Below are 17,046 nucleotides of genomic sequence, written 5' to 3'. Positions count from 1 at the left end.
CTGCCTCAGACCTCAAGGGGCGGGCGGGCACATAGGGAAGAAGGTGCTCCTTTAGGTATCCAGGACCCAAGCCATTTAGGGTTGTATAGGTCATTATCAGCGCCTTAAATTGGGCCCAGACTTCAATTGGCAGCCCATGTAAATGGTATAGAACTGGCATTATACGAGAGTACCTGCTGGTCCCCGTTAATGAAGCACTACTCAGAGCTATCACATCAAACCATGATTAAGGACACTTTAGCAATGAGTTAAGTTTTAGGAAATGTCTGAATGACAAACCATGGTTTATGACTGGCCCACAAACTAGAATCAGAAATCATGTGGTTTCAGCAAAGCATGGCTTTGGCTAAAGATTTTGCATAATGGCATTAAGGAGAGGTGGATATCACTTGGTGGCAGAGTGTAAATCCCAGGGCAATGCTTGATGGTTCAGCTCTCCACACAAAATCTACCTGTAGTATGTTTGGAAGGCTACGTGGTGGCTTGGGTTCAGAACCACAAGCCACTCTGTGATACATGTGCTCTACATTTGTCTGTGTTCAATAGTTGTCAGCCTACCTTTCATCCATCCAAGAAAGGTGGTATGATTTTTCTTTTTTCTGCCTTTCCTGTCTTTCCAGAGCAGAAAAGGGAATTGGTCCTGGAAAGCAACCCGAAGTGGGAGGCTCTTACAGAAGTGCTGAAGGAGATTGAAATGGAAAATGCCAATAGCGAAGCGTTGGGTGGGCCAGGTGAGAGAGGCAGGGGCTCAGAGCCGGGTATATTCGATGAATTTGTCTTCCTCATTCATATACAAAATGAAAACTTGGCCTTAACTTTTCTTTAGCCTTTATTCCATCACTTAAGATAAAATTAATAATTGGCATAAAGTTTTTCTTCCGCTGGAAAGAAGATTTTGACAAAATCCTAGGAGAAGTGTCGTGTCAGCGAGAGCTGTTTCAAAGCCTTGCAAAGGGGTGGCTCCTCCATTTTTGGCGGGCTTTAAGCAAGGCTTGGATGGGCCCCTAGCAGGGATGCTGCAGCAACAGAATCGCCCGTGCTGGCAGCAGGTTAGAGTAAGATGACCTTGGAGTTCCTTTCCAGCTCTGTGATGATCCTGCAGCGTAGCAGAGGGCAGGCTCTACATATCTTTCAGCAACAGCAACAGGATCAGATCAGGGGAAACAATACAGATAAACATTATTTCTAAGCTTATTGTTCCAAACCGTGACAAAGATGTTCCATCTTTCAATTAATCTCTCATCAAGCAAGTGTTCTTCTGTAGCACTTACACGATGAGCCAATTTCATCATTATTGCCGCATACCAGGCACTGAAAAAAACAGAGGTAATACTCTTTTTTTCCAAATGAAGCTATGAACATGTTTTGCTATGGTTAAAAGATTAATTGCCACATCCACCTTTTCCACACAATCTTTTAAAAAGTGAGTATCCTAAGAGATACTCACTGGAAGAATATTGTTATGGAGCTGTTATGGTTTTTGTTTTCTTGGTTTTTTTGTTCCAGAGACTTTTTTCAGTAATGGACGGCATAGAAAAACTATACATAAATACGTACGTACGTACATACATACTACTATCTCCTGTTATCTGCTCAGTATTAAACACAGATTCCAATAAAAATTAATGTTAATACAGTGCCCCAAACATGCAGGGCTAATGTTCTTATGTAGAACAGAACTTAGGAGTGATGAGAGCAAAACCTTGCCCTCTTCCCACACTGCCTTTTACCACTTTGAGTGTAGCTGGAGAAGAAGAGTGCTTCAGACAATAAGCATGCAATCTGGAGGCAGAGAAACATTTTCTCCTTGCTGTCTTGCGGCTTTTCAGATACACACATTCTCTCTTTCTCATTATAGATGAATGGGGCAGCCACAGAAAGCACACGTGGTTGCCCAGAATTTCTAGTGTGCCATGTGCTTCTAGAACCTACTGTTTTGTGAAGATGTAGGGACCATAAACCCATCTTCTTACCCCTCCTCCACACACACATTTCCTACAGTAACCTATGTAAGTGGTTCTTTAGTATTTTATTATAAGTTCTGGAAAGTGGCTTTATTAAATACCCAAGAAAGTTTACACACATACCCCAAAACTGCCTAACAAGTTAATGTGTGGGATGTTGAGGAACAGCCATAGAGCCTTTTTTCTTAGGTCTTCAAACAAAAATAGGTTCTCAGAGCAGCTTAAAATACCAGTAATAAGACAGTCCTTAACCCCTCTGGCTTCTCTCTAGAAGACATGACATTAAGGAAAAAGAGATGGAGAGGAACAAGGAAGAACGCAAACTTAAGTGCATGATGCTTAATCATGAAGTTTTGCACAAAGTTATGGAGTTGGGTGTGAGCACAACCAAAGACCTGCTTCTTCTCCCTGCCAGTTTTGCCAGTTTCAGCAAGTTGCAGGAGGTAGAAGCAACATCAGCTGGAGCACCATCTGGGCATGATGGATGTTCAAGCCTCGAATATTAAAAGTGTCCATTCAGGTGTGGACGGAGTCAACTTGGGTGGAGCATTCACTTGCTGAAGACTATAGTGAATGGTAGCAGAAAGTCGAGTCAGGATCTCCTGGAAGGTGTCTGATTGATTTGAGGTAGATCATCCATGGTTCCCGGCTCCGATTTGCCTCACAAAAGGAACAGCTTGGCTAAGTGGGAATGCTTGCGGGGGAACCAGGAGTGCACAAAAGGACTTGCGAGCCGGATTCTGGTACCGATTTCCAGTTATGGAGCATAAAAGCATGCCGTTCCTTAATTTGTAGCATCTGTCTGCCTGAGTCACTGTTGTTCTCCTGGCTCTGATGGGTGCACCTCAAGGATCTAGTCAAAAGCAAAAGAGATCCTCAAAGCCTGAATTCTCCCACTCCTGAATTGGGTTGATCAAAAACCTCCCCTCTACTTGTTACACAGGGCAGGAAAGGATTCAAGAGGGCTGGGAGGAAAGAAGATGCCCTTTTCCTTTCCCATTCTTTAGAACCGGCTCCCCCCATTATAGCATCCCCCATAGAAATGGAAAGGATCTCAAAGGTCACCTAGTCTAATGCCCTGCTAATACAGGAAATATCCCCGATAGGTGGTTTTCCAGACTACTTAAAGGCCTCCAAAAAGGGAAGTCCATCACTCGTGCTACTCTTCATACTGATCTGTCAAAATCCTCTTTCCAGCAATACAGTGGAAGAGAGAAGCTCTGTTTTCCTGCCACCCGCTTGGCCTCAAAGGCTCTTTCTTGTCCCAGGCTGGCTGGAACCCTGTAAGGGAGTGTGGATGCGCTGCCCCCATGTCCTTGTCTGTCCCGGCTTTATTTTTGGCTACTTCTGGGACACCCTTGGGTGTCCTTTGTACTTTAAGCCTAGCACCTCTTTCTGGATTGCAGGGCGAGTGCTCATTTGTGCCAGTGACGACCGCACTTGTGCCCAGCTCAAGGAGTACGTCACCACCGGGGCTGAAGCTTTTTTACTGAGGCTTTACAACAAAATCTTTGAGAAGTCCAAGGAATCCGGAGCACCCTGCCAGAGGGACAGGCAAGCAGCCAAGGGCCAGGGCAGCAGTGCCCGAGAACCTCAGGCCAAAAGGGCCAAAACGGAGTCCGCCAAGCCACGTAAGAAGAGGAAGAAGCCAGAGCTGACCCTGACCCAAATGCTGGCCAAAGAGGAGCAGGAGGATATCGCAGAGGAGCAAGAGGACGCGGAGGGGTTGAGCAGTGGCCAAGAGAGCGGTACTGAAACCAGGCCTGAGGACCTCCAGCTGAACCCGTCTCTCCCAGATGCCTATTACGGGATCTTAAAGGAGCCGCTGACAGCTATCCATCCACTAAACGGCTGCGGGGATCCTTACGCCCTCACGCGGGTCTTGCAGGAAGTGGAGCCACGATACGTGGTGCTGTATGATGCGGAGCTGACTTTTGTTCGTCAGCTGGAAATTTACAAGGCCAGCAGGCCTGGGAAGCCTTTGAGGTATGCTCGGCTTGAGTGGGGAGCACCCCACAAGACACGGTCAGCGCTGTGTGTGCCCAGGCTGCTTAATGCAGTGTGTGTGAAGTGTGGCTGTGTGGCTTTGCCCCCTCCCCCAGCTGTTTTGGCTTACAGTCCTCATCTGCTCTGTCTGGCGGAGCCAAGGATGAAGGACCTTGGGAGCCGCAGGATAAGACACCTGAAAGATCACAGCTGGTACAGCCCTGACTCAAGTCCACTCTGCCTGATGGTAGGCATGACCCTGCCAGTTCCCTTCAACGACACATCAGCCGCAGAAGAAGCTGGCTGTATAGATTCACACTACTCCAATGCTGTCTATTCTGCCCGAGTCTCTAGAAACCTTTCCTGCCGCCTACTCTCTAAGGGGCAGTGACCTGAGGAGAGAGTGCAGCTCCATGCCAGAGCATGTGCTCTGAATGGAGCAGTCCTCAGTTTAACCCTGAGATGTCCAGGTGGGCCAGGAAAAATGTCTGTCCGAATCCCTGCGGAGCTGCTGCCTGTCTGTCTCAATAATACTGGGCTGGGTGGACTACAGGCCTGAGTCGCGATGCTGGACTCCCGTGATTCGTCTTTCCGCTGGGGACGGAAGCGACTGAGTGCTCTGCCACTCAGCTGTGTTCCTCCCCAGCTGGCACACCTGGGAGAAGGGTCCTTGCCTAGCCTGGCCTTCTGCATGACATGCTAGGTAGATTTCTATGTTGAGGGCATTTTTAGAGGGTGTACAGGAGGGCTCGGTGATGTGTGAGCCCCCTTGTGCAGTCTGAAATGGCATGTCCAGACAAGGGGTTACTTAACTGCCTCAGCAAGGACTAGCTGCATGACTTGTCATGGTGCACTCAAACAAAGCATTTGCTTTTCTGTGTAGTTGCTTTTTACCTTGCTCAGCAGATTGTGGAATCAATCTATGTCTATGCCTATAAACTATGCCTTGTTGTTGTTAGTTGCGAAGTCATGTCCAACCGATTAATCAGTTCAATCTCAGTCAGTCAAATGGACCTAATATGTCTTTAAAAGACAATCACCGCCTCTGTTTGAAGGCAAATGTTTTTAAAATCCAGGCCTCATTAATAGAGAATACTCTTTTTATGGGCTGGGGGCAGATTTTTAAACAGCCAGATGGAGAGGGCTGTGATTTTCAAAAAGGTACAGCTACATCACCTTGGTCAAGAACAGAAAAATGGCCAAGCAGCAGCTATTCTGGGATGCACAGTCTTCTGGGTTTGGACAAGATCTGTGTCTTTTCCCTTGCAGGGTCTATTTCCTTATCTATGGAGGTTCAGCAGAAGAACAGCGTTACCTTACGACACTAAGGAAAGAAAAAGAAGCTTTTGAGAAACTCATTCGGTAACGTGCAGCACCGGGCATAGCTGCCATTTACATTCTCACAGTGCCCCAACCTATTCCATCACGCTGAGGCTTTGTGGGGAAAGGAAAAGACAGGCTAGCCCCAGACAGCCAGTACTGCTCAGGCTGCTGGGCCAGAGAGCAAAATTAAAGCGAGGCCTGATGTTAAAGCCGCAGCGCCTGTGCACAAAGATGCTGAGCGCTGATGCTAGTTCTGTGACAGCAAATAATGTGCTGCAGCACAGCCTTCCTCCTCTTCAGGCTTGGCAAAATTGTACTGGCGATTCTCACCAACGGACTCCTAGAGCATCCACATTTCCAAAAAGATTTCCAGCCATTTGAAGGGCTGGGAAACCCCATCGCGCATCTCCTTGTTGCTATGCAGATCTGAAGCCTGGTGTCTGTCATTCCTCCTCTCTCAGCGTCTTCCCTCCCTCCCACCCCCTCGTGTGTTTCCAAGGTAGCAAACTTATGTAAGAAGCTGAATACCATGGAGAATGGTCACAGAATGCTATAATTAAAAATACAGCACTTGTAAAGAGGAACGGTTTATTTATACCCAAAAGCAAAGAACAACTGAGCACAGAGCCCTAGAAACGAGTACAGTTGGGAGTGGACTGGGGCAGAACATTTTTTCCTAAGAGACTTCTCTCCAAAATGGCAGTCTTCATCCCACCAGCTTGAAATAGTGCAGAACATAGTATAGCCGTAGCTGTTTCCAGACTGGATATGTAGACCTGGAAGCCACTACCTTGCTAAAATTAAGCAGATCCAAATCTGGACAAAATTTTACGTATTTATTCCTGCAAAGAACTCAGGGTGGCGTATACATGTTTCTTTCTTTCCCTGTTTTATGCCCATAACAGTCTTATAACAGGAGGTGATATAAGATGCTTATGGTCAAGTGGTGATTTGAATCTTGTTCTCCTCGGTGCTAGCTCAGCACTTGACCCGCTACATCACAGTGCCTTTTCATCATGTAACAAAAGCTCTGCCGGTTCAATAGCTTTCTCCCATGGTCATTCCCCAGTCACTGGTCATTTGCAATCTGGAGGTAGCACATGATCTATAGTCATCAGGGAAACCATATCCTCTATGAATTTGCCTGCCTGGAGGGGAGACCACCTAGGAAAGCTCCCCCATCTATGCTGGTGCCTGGAGTTACATCACAGAAGAAGTATGTGATATAAATTAAAGTGAATTAATTCTTAGTTTCTCAGCTTTCATGGGGAGCGGAAGGTGGTGTCAGTTCCAAGCACAACTATAGCCCAATCCCCAAACCGTTGCCCACTGGCCATGTTGGTCTACAAGTTCCATAATTCCCAGCCAACAGCCAAGGCCCTGCTGGCTAGGGATGATGGAGCTTCTAGTCCAACATGGCTAAATGGCACCGACTTGCCTAGGGCTGCTGTAGCTGCTTCTCCAGCTCTAGGGTAGGACATTTCACAGCTTGCACACCAACCTGGTGTTTAGTTAGAAGGAAGGGAGTTCAAACCGGCACATTGATGATCACTTTCTCCTGCCTCCCATTCCCAGAGAGAAGGCCAGTATGGTGATTCCTGAAGAACGAGATGGAAGAAACCAAACTAACTTGGATCTCGTCAGAGATGTGGCTTCAGCTGCTGTGCCCACGGACACCCGCAAAGCAGGTTTGTTGCTGAGAACTTGGGACTGGATCTTTTCATTCATAATCCACCTTGCATTGGATTTGCCCAGAGCTTTGGCATAATAACTACGTGCTTGGCCCGTTCTCCCTTGGACATGGGCTGTAGCTCAGTGATAAGGCACAAGGAATGCGGAGCTGAGGATAGGAAAGGTCCTCATCTGCTTTGGGCAGGGGAAAGCAGGGCCGGTCAGACCAGGCAGCCCTGGGCTGGACACACCACGAGCGTGTGCTGGTATCATGCAGCTTCCCCTGCCTGTTGGTGCAGGAACTACTCCTTTGAAGAGTTGCTTGCATCCATTGGCTTGATTGATCCTACGAGTGAAATGGTGATGAGGTAGAATCACCGGAAGTCCTAGAGAAGAGCATTTCCCTTTGTGCAGTTTTAAATATTTCTGTTTCATCTTCCCATTAAGGTAACTTACAAGATGGTGAATGAGTGGTAACAGCCAACTAATGAGCCAGGCAGATTAAAAGCAGGCTTCTTGTTGTTTATAACCTTCTTATCCCGTTGTTCCTCCAAGAAGTTGAAAAAAAAACAGGCATGATTTTTTCCCCCTGCCAGATTTTATACTCACAACAAGCTTGTGCTATAGATCAGGTTGAGAGTCCAGCATGCCCGTTTCACACTGGCCTACTAGATACCCGTGGAAGCACAAGTGCTCTGGTCAGGGGATGCTTTCCCTGCTCTAGTGTTGCTCCTTGTTCTTTAAGTAGAGATGTCCGTGATAAAATGCCAGCCTTCCTCAGGCAAAGCAAATGCTGGACTGCGAGCCGTGGGCCCTTCCTACCATGCAAACGCCTTGCAAAACCTCAGCCCATGGAATGTAGATATGCACAGAAGTTCCTTACTTCATGCGAAGACCTCGGTGACACTGTTCAGTCCTCAGGAATAGCATCAGTGTAGGTTAGCCTTCTGGCCGACAGAGGATTTAGCTTCACCCATCTGAGTCCAACCTTGCCACCTGTTTACCTGGAAGCTTGCTGAATTGATTTCTACTGTCCCCCAACAATCTCACAACTTCTTATCAGGTGGCCAGGAGCAGAAAGTGGTGCAGCAAAGCATCGTTGTAGACATGCGTGAATTTCGTAGTGAACTTCCGTCTTTGATTCATCGTCGGGGCATCGACATACAACCGGTGACCTTGGAAGTGGGTGACTACATCCTCACACCTGACATTTGTGTGGAACGGAAGAGCATCAGTGATCTGATTGGCTCCCTGAACAATGGCAGGCTTTACGCACAGTGTGTCTCCATGAGCCGGTACTATAAGCGGCCCATCCTCCTGATCGAGTTTGACCCCAGCAAATCCTTCTCGCTCATTCCTCGGGCTTCCCTCCATCAGGAGATCTCCAGCAATGACATTACGTCCAAGCTCGCCCTTCTGACCCTTCATTTCCCCCGGCTTCGGCTGCTGTGGTGCCCGTCTCCCCACGCCACTGCCGAATTGTTTGAGGAACTGAAGCAGAACAGAGCTCAGCCAGATGCAGCCGCAGCCATGGCGATCACGGCGGATTCAGAAATCCTTCCTGAATCGGACAAGTACAACCCCGGCCCCCAAGACTTCCTATTAAAAATGCCCGGTGTGAATGCCAAAAACTTCAGGGCTGTAATGAACAGTGTTAAGAGCATTGCAGAACTCGTCAGCCTTTCTCAGGACAAGTTGACTGAACTTCTGGGCAACTCTGCCAATGCTAAGCAACTCTATGATTTCATCCATTTACAGTTTACGGAAGCTGTTTCTCAAAGGAAAGCCAAAAGGTGATGTTAGGCCCTGGAGGGGCGTCATACTGGAGTGCCTTGAGTAACTGCTGCTCTACCTTGGCGCTGCTCTAAGGATTCGGACAAGCTGTTTGCTATGACTCTCCTGGAGCTGCACCAGTTTGGAATGCAGGTTAATATGTTTGAATGTTCTCCCATGTCAGAAGCTCCTCCCTGTGGAAAACTAGCAGGTAAAAATTAAGGATGGCCTTCTCCTTGATGTGCTAGCTTTCTACATGCAGGGGTTTGTGTATCTTAATGTTTTTTCCAAGTCTGTTTTATCCCCACTTGCAATATCCTTTTCCAAGATGCAACAATTGACACTGAAAAGAACTGTGAAGCTTTGGGAGTTTTGTTTTTTCTAGAATTTTTTTCTAGAATTATTTGATAAGTCAGGTGTAAAATCAGTGAATAAATTCATGGCTAATACTTTTTTCACCCACATGCTGTTTTTACCCCCCCCCCCAATGCTTTATTTAGCACAAGGGAAGATTTTTTTCCTTCCACTTCTTAAATTATTTTGGAACTTACATAACAGGCAAGTGCTGCAATGAATCTTAAATTTAATAGCTGCATCCTGCAGTCCAAGGTTGCCTGAAGGAAGTGAGAGGAGAGCTCACTGCCTGGTACCAGGTCACCTTTGCATGGTTACAGTGCATTAATTTATTGTTGTAAGCCGCCCCGAGGCTTCGGCGAATGGGGCGGCATAAAAATGTTTTAATAATAATAATAATAATAATAATAATAATAATAATAATAATAATAATAATAATAAAAAAGTCAAACAGTGCTGCCACCATTGGCTCGAGGGACTTCAAAAGGTCATGAATTCATACCATGTATGGCTTGATGTTTTGTGCCCAAAAGAACTCAGGGCATCCCAGAGCACGGAAAGCATGGCAGAACAACCAATGCTAATAATGTAGCCTGTATCACTAGTAATTTATTTTAAACTTTTTACTGTGCTTTTCAGGGCAAAGTCCTCACAAGGCAGATAACAATTGGTAATTTAAAAAAACAATAAAAAGGTAAGAAATAATACCAAAAACTTAAACATGCAGTGGTGCCTTGTAGTTCAAACAACTCTAACTTCAAACTATCCAGAGTTCAAAGGCTAAAGTTGAGATAAAATCACTCCAAACTGCAAACAATGCTTCTATGTTTAAACTGCACACACAGTGAAAAAATGTGGTTGGTGCATAAAAGTTACTGGTTGTGCGCAAGTCATCTCTCACTGTGAAACTTCTCTTATGTAATGCTTGTGCATTTTCAGTGCTTTTTTCACATTATTTTTTTGGTTCTATTACTGGCATGGCCATTGTAAGATTGTTTTGTGTTGTATGTTTTCAAGTTTTAATTAATTCTGCATGTCATTGTGTTACTTTTACCTTAAATTATGCATGTTTGCTGTTTTAAGTTTATTGAAACTGGTATTGTTTAGGGTCTGGGAACGGATTAATTCACTTTCCATCATTTTTAAAGGGGAAAATTGATTTGGATTTCAAGCGATTCAGAGTTTGAACAGCCTCTTGAAACAAATCCGAAGTACAAGGTACCACTGAATATCCAATGGCGAGCATATAAACATTCCAGGAAATCCTAAACTGGGGGTGTACAACCTGCAGCTTCCAGGTTCAGGCAGTGTGGCCCACATGCTCGCCCTCACTGCTTCCAGTTTCCCCCCGTCCACACTAATTGTCATGACTCCATGCACAACTGCTAATGGCACACATGTTGTGATGCTGGTTGGGGCTGCTGGGAGGGGACCTGCCACCTCACAGCCATTGGTGGTGTTGTCTACGTGCTACTGATGGAGATGGCATCTGAGAAGCAAAGCCTGTGGGAACACGCTTCTACTTACATGCAGGGATCCCACAGCAACCAGGTATAAGCCTGTGATGTGGGTGGCGGGCCAAATAAGGTGAATGTCGGGACCAGGGTTAGGGTTAGTAGAGTCCTACAACAGATTTGGTGGGCCAGAAGCAAGAGGCATGCTATTTTCATCTTCCCATTTAAGCCAGGGAGATGAAAGATCCAAGCAAACACAGTCCAAAAGAGCAGAATCCAAAGGCCCAGCCCAGGAGCACCATCCACAGGTCAATGGAAAGGTCAATTTCCAGGGAGACAGGCAGACTCGAGCAAGGCGAAGTCAGAGAAGATGCATGAAGGTACCTGGGAATCAGAATCGGGTTGGAGGTAAGGATGGAAACAGGAGCAGGTGGAGCTGGGCAGGAGGCAAGGGCCAGGATGCAGTTGACGCAGGGAGCCAGAACACCAAGACGTCGCAGGGCAGTTCGTGTTGCTGCGGCAAAGAGCGGCAGTGCAGCGAGGCCGTTGACGCCAGTCTGCAGTCGCACGGCATCACCGCTCCTCTGCTGTTCTCTGCAAGCACTGTCAAAAGGGTTCCTAGTTCCGCAGGCCCTTGCAGGTCCCCTAATCCTGACACCAGGACTGCTGCTTCCACCACGGTAACATTGACACAGGAGCAGGGATGCCCACTAAAATGTCCTTTAGCGGAAGAGAATTGGCTTCCCCCGTGCCTGCGGGTGGGGTCCCTAGTGCCATCCCAGCACCCAAAATGGTTGCCTGCCCCTGAGCTAAGGGAAGCATCTAAAGGCCAGGACACATTGAGGCAGATCTCAGGGAAAGAATCAACAGTGATGCAGTTGCCACTGCGCCTGCTTATTGCTAACCCTATCATACAACAGAGAGAAGGGCCTCTGAGGCTGCCCTTCAGGCTGGAAAGATTTGTAGTGGTGCACTGTTTCTAGGAGGTGACTGAAAAAAAGGAAGTGCATCACTACAGAAGAGGGCATTAATTTACATAAAATAGGGATATGCTGACTTGCGTGTATAGATGTGGAAACTATTTTAAATATAAATCCAGCACGTGTTACTACAGCAGTGAAAACTACGACTGGGTGATCTGCATGCCTGGTTAGTCTGCTATCTAGAGGCTAACCGTTTATGAGCCACTGTGCCCCCTTCTTCAAGGCCACTGTGCCCCCTTTTGATCGGTTCTTCATCATTAAATTGGAGTTGGGCTAGGCTGCTCTAGAGGATGACTTCAGATAGTTGACTAATATAGATAGAACCCTAACCTCTCAGAATGTGGGTGAGAAGCATCATGCAGGTCATTTAATATTTTGACTGGAGATGGACTTCCTGGAAAACTGCACAAATTGCAGTTCCACTTAGCATGGAGCTTCCTGAATTATCTTGGGGGTTTTGCATACAAACCAGTATACAAAAAGTCAGCTATTGCCTATGAGCCTGTTATTAAATATTTAATTCTTGGATCTACTGAAGCAGACTCTTAAGGCAGACAATTTTTTTTTAATTCAAAACATTACTTATCTGTCAAATATTTTGGCTTTTGTAGAAACCAAGCAAAAATGTAAACTTGGAAGTCAAAAGCTATTCTGCTACAGCTTGAACATATTATTAGCTGGGTATTTCTGTGGATTTTTAAAATTATGCAGTAATAATCTAGTATTTCTACATTTTCCAGTACCCTACAAACATGAAGAGTTCTCCTTGTTCAAAAGGATGCTTTAAATACTTGTATTAAAGGAATTTTAAAGGAATTTTCACTTACTATGCTCCAGTTTGTGTCTGTAGGAAAGTTAATTTTCTGTCCTTTTTTCCTATATGGCTTTTCAGAGAAAATGAGTGGAAACATGTTTCTGAAAAATACAAGTGAGGAAAATTTGAAATGAGAAATGAATACTATAATTTCCTGCACAGCTATGTTTTGCATTTCACTGTGGTCAGTCTGGCACAAGGGAACAGTCATGTTCTGCTAAGAGGCTAGTAGTGCAATTCAATCCTTGTCTGGTGAGAAGCTAAGTCCCATTGAGTTCAGCGGCATTGACTCTCAAGCGTAAGTCAGCTGCAACCCACTTACCTGAGAGTATGTACTATTGAATTCAATTGGACTTCTCAATAGACATGCATAAGATTGCATAATAAATAATTTGCATTGCCTTGTGAAGGTCAGGCTTAAACAAGAGCTGCTAATACTGCTCCCTCTTTCTTCCCATCTCCACAGGGATGGATGCATGACAAATGGACAGGATGATGTCACCTAAGAATAGTAGCTGGCACATCAGAAAGGCCAGAGAAAAAGGGGAACAGGAAAAGCATTGTGCTACAGCCGTCCACATTTCTGAATCCAAAAGGAAAAATCTTGACAGGTCTGAAGGAAGGTCTATTTAAATATAGACCAGCTTTGCCATCAAAAGGAATTATGCTCTTTCGGTTCCAAAATAGACAACCTTTTAAAAGGGGGTGGGGACAGGTGGGGGGTAGTGGAGGAAGCTTCTGTTGCCAGCGTTGTAGAATTCCAAATGTGTTGGAGTGGCAGTCCAATGCATCTGTAGGCTGCCTCTTTTGATATCCCAGCAGGGCCTTCTGTTTCAACAAAAAGGTGTTACCACAGCAGTGCAACAGTCCTGTTAACTATAAAAGAGCAGTAGAATAGCTGGGATAAAAATATTCCTAAGAGAAGATTGGTTAGCTAAGCCACTATAAAACTAGCTAACCCATTGCCCTGATTCCACAGAGGCTTGTGGAATAATCAGACTCTAAATAAGTGGTGCTTGTTATTGTCATTAGGACTTCCGACCTTCCAGTATTTTATGCCAGTTTCCTTCCTACTTGTCCTCACCATCATACTCCAGTAAAGAACTTGTCATACTTCCAGCAGATCTCCTGGCATTGTTTCCCAACTGTTTATGGATTTCCACTTCCCTTTAAAGCAAGGACACACAAACGATGGTCCCCAGACATGGGGGGTGGCCATCTCTACAGAATCCCTCCTCAATCTAGTAATTGTGTAATCATTTTCAAAACTGGAATATGCATTTGATAAAAATGAATACAACCATGTCTTCTGCCTCTGCACCTTTATCTGCTCTGCCTGTGCTGGAATTGATGCTTAGCCCACTGCCCTTGAGTAAATTGTGACATTTACTCCTAATTGTCAAGGTAGATGAAAAGGCAGCATTCCCAACACACGTGCATCAAATCTAGGCAATGCAAGATGAGTGTGATTCAAGTTTAACTTTGGTCAAAGTAAGAAGCCGAACAGCTCCATTTTCTTGCTTTTGCCCTCAGATCACTGAGCTCTAGTCTTTTCTCTCTTGGCAGGTCGCAGGAATTCCCCCATTGGGGAAAAAGTACATCCAAGGATATGCTGTTGCTGGAAATGGGTAGTACTGGGTGGATACACTCACACGCACTTGCCAGCCCATTTCTGTGCATGTTTACTTGGATGTAAGTCTTCTGCCCCACTGTTCTCCAGTGAAAACAGCATGCTCAGAAACTGGGGGACAGGGGGATGAAATGAAGTAGCCTGGAACAGGGCACAGCTGTCCGGCTCTAACACTGAGCAGGACCACTCCATGCTGTAACAATTTGTTACAGATCCCACTTGTATGCTTTTATTATTCAATATGTGTTATGAAATTCAGTGAGGTTTCCTTCCTGTGGTATAGGAAGAGGCTGCACAAAGTGTTTAGGAAGAACCTCAGAGAGAAAGTACTACGGAGTTTTTTCTTAAGCACTTGCTCTTAGCAAGAGGCTGCTAATCCTCAGAAAAGGACTGTCATCCAAAGATGAAGGAGAAAACTGTGCTTCATTTTGCAGTTATCATTAATAGCCAGCGACTCTGAGATGCTCTTAAAAATTACCTCATTATTTATTCTGGGTATGCTCTGCAAATAAAACAAACAGTTTCTATATATAAAGTGGAATTGTGCTTAGCTTACGTTTCCAGGCGTCATCTGCACAGATACAGGCATAGTCTCACGTTACCAGCACAGAAAGCACCCTTGCTTTTGTGTAAGAACTGTTGTCAGCTTAAGGCAGCTTTGCCAGTGAAATTTTTGAGAAGTGACTCCTGTGGATGACAAGGCATGTAGAGATGTATTTTTATTAATTAATTTATTTTTGGGGAGTGATTATGTTTGGTTGGCTCAAAGGAATGCCTGTGAACTACAGTGTTGTACAGCTAATTTGCTAGTGCTGATTAGATGATGAAAGCAGAGAGAGAGAGAAAGAGAGGGAGGGACTGGCCTAGCCTGGAATACCTTAACAGAAACTGCAAGATAAAGTTTTTCACAATGTAGTGCGGAAAACCCATAGGGTTCATGATGGGATGTTGCTGTTCCTTAAAAAAAAAAAAAATCAACATTCCGCCACTGAGCTAGTACCAGTCATCCTCTTGGTTTCTCCCTCAATCTTTTGAGGAGAAAAATGGCCATTGAAGTGGAAAAGCTGTACTACATTTTTTGTTGTTGTTGTTCAAGCATCTCCCTTCACCCTCCAGCCCTCCATCGCAATCAGGGCAGGCACTGTGTTTGCGCAGAGGCCGTCCTGTTCCTCCTTCCTTATGCACAATGCTCTGGAAAGGCATTCTCACGCCTTGAGAGGAAGATCAAGATGGCAGCTGTAAACCACTTGGCTCCACAGTGATTTGACCACTCCCTCCCTTAAAGAGGCATCCACAGCCTCCAGGACCCCAGGCTGCACCCCCCACCCCTTACCTTAAATGGCCAGCCATGAGCATACAGAATGTCTTCACTCACAACCTGCAAAATGTGATTCTTTTATGCAATTGTTTGTTTGTTATTAATCTATTTTATTTCTTGTATTTGTTATTCACTCTATAAACTACAATTCTCACAGTTTGTACAAGAAATGTATAAAACAAGATTAAAACAACAAAAATACAACAATGGACAATAACATCTAAATATAGCATAAAATGATAAAACAAATGCCTGTACCAGTAGAAGTAAATTAATTACCCAAGGAAGTAAAGCAAAATAAAAACAAAAAAAAGCTCATAGTCATAAGACTAAAAATGATGTTAACATTATGTTTTAAAGGCCTGGGATTAAAAAGAATCTCAACCTGGTGCCAACTGGACATTAAAATGGGCATCAGGTGAACCTCTTTCAGGAGAAAACTCCACAAATGGGAGGCTACCACCAAAGTGGTTTTGTTCCTTGTAGCCTCTCTAAAGGTTTCAGATTAAAGGGGGACTTGGAGGAGGTCATTTACTGAACATCTTAGTGCATCTTAGGTAGCTAAAAATGAGAATTCCTTTTAAATACCGTGGTCCTTTTGAAAATGGAGGTAGAGCTCTATGGTTCAAAACCAGTTAGATGTGGGAGATTGCACTTCGGACTGACCTGAACACACTGTGGTAGAGTCACCGCATACCCGCTTGTTAAGTGGAAGACTAGAACTGGGCACAGGCACTGGAGGTCTAATCCATTTTCCCCTTACCTAGCAATTCCCCCAACACCGTGCTGACCTGTGGTCTAAACCTGACCCATTAGTCTAAACCTCTGCTGCTCTCCTTGGCTGGTCACACAACAGGTCTTCCAGGCACATTGTCCTTAAGGATTTTAAAGTGAATAAACATCAGTCTACTAAAACACTGCATTTTCCCTGTTGTCTGGGACATTAAGCCATCCAATTGCTGAGTCAGGCCTGAATCTGTCTGTAAGGCAAAACCCTCCAGAGTCTGCAGAAGGCCATTAGAAACGGGCATTAAAGTAGTAAAAGCTCACTTATTGATTTATTGAGTTAATAGGTTTCTCTAGGTGTTTTATAGTGACAACAATAATAATGCTACAAATAAAACCAACAATGTAAATTTAATAAGCATGCCAATACATCATTAAGTATAGGAACCCAAACTGTATTTCAGGGACTAGGATAATAAAACACAGATGTATAAATGTTATTTTAAAAGAGTTTTAAAAAAATTAAATGGCCCGGGAGGACAGAACTCTCTTGGTCTGACCGTGAAAAGATAGAGTATAAGGCAAGTTTCCCCTGGGAGCTGGGGACCACCACCATAAAAGGCCTTTTTCTTGTTACTACCCTCTTGAGTCTGAGAATGTGTAGACTCTGAAGCTGATCTCAAGGTATGGGAGGGGAGGAGGTATTTCCATGAGAAATCAAGGTCCCAAGGCATTTAGAGCTTTATAAGTCAAAATGAGCACTTTGAATTGGACCCAGAAATCACTTGGAAACCAATGCCGATTTTATTTATTTATTTATTTATTTGGAGTTTTTGTATGCCGTCCCATTTGCATAAGCCTCAGGACGGCTTCCAGATGAGAGAGGCCTGGTGTGATAATGGTCATAGCACCTTTCTTCTTTCTTCCACTAGTCAGATGGACCCTTACTTTCTCTCTTCCCAGTGGTATCGATGTTTTGCCCATTTGTTCAGTCCAGCACCAATCTGGATGCCTTTTCAACCCTTGTATTCACCCTCCATCTGACTCATG

At 44.9% G+C, this 17,046-nt stretch overlaps 1 protein-coding gene across 9 annotated transcripts in view; it reads left to right on the top strand.

The window, feature by feature from the left end:
- Positions 1–15,590, top strand: part of ERCC4 (ERCC excision repair 4, endonuclease catalytic subunit) — a 28,368-nt gene extending 12,778 nt beyond the window's left edge. For 2 of the 9 annotated variants that reach the window (XM_044433519.1, XM_044433522.1), the window contains exons 7-11: positions 621–731; positions 3,371–3,950; positions 5,220–5,312; positions 6,849–6,961; positions 8,008–12,330. In XM_044433519.1, the coding sequence (XP_044289454.1) occupies positions 621–731; positions 3,371–3,950; positions 5,220–5,312; positions 6,849–6,961; positions 8,008–8,741 (1,631 nt within the window). In that variant the 3' untranslated portion in view covers positions 8,742–12,330. Of the gene's footprint in view, positions 1–620; positions 732–3,370; positions 3,951–5,219; positions 5,313–6,848; positions 6,962–8,007; positions 12,331–12,788 lie in introns of those variants that run through there. The other 7 variants (XR_006415060.1, XR_006415059.1, XR_006415056.1 and 4 more) reach the window with 7 other exon arrangements.
- The last annotated feature ends 1,456 nt before the right edge of the window (positions 15,591–17,046 follow it).

The sequence above is a fragment of the Varanus komodoensis genome, unplaced genomic scaffold (genome assembly GCF_004798865.1).
Source record: "Varanus komodoensis strain SLA01 unplaced genomic scaffold, ASM479886v1 scaffold26, whole genome shotgun sequence".
Lineage (NCBI taxonomy): Eukaryota > Metazoa > Chordata > Lepidosauria > Squamata > Varanidae > Varanus > Varanus komodoensis.
This window is presented reverse-complemented; position numbering and strand designations above follow the sequence as displayed.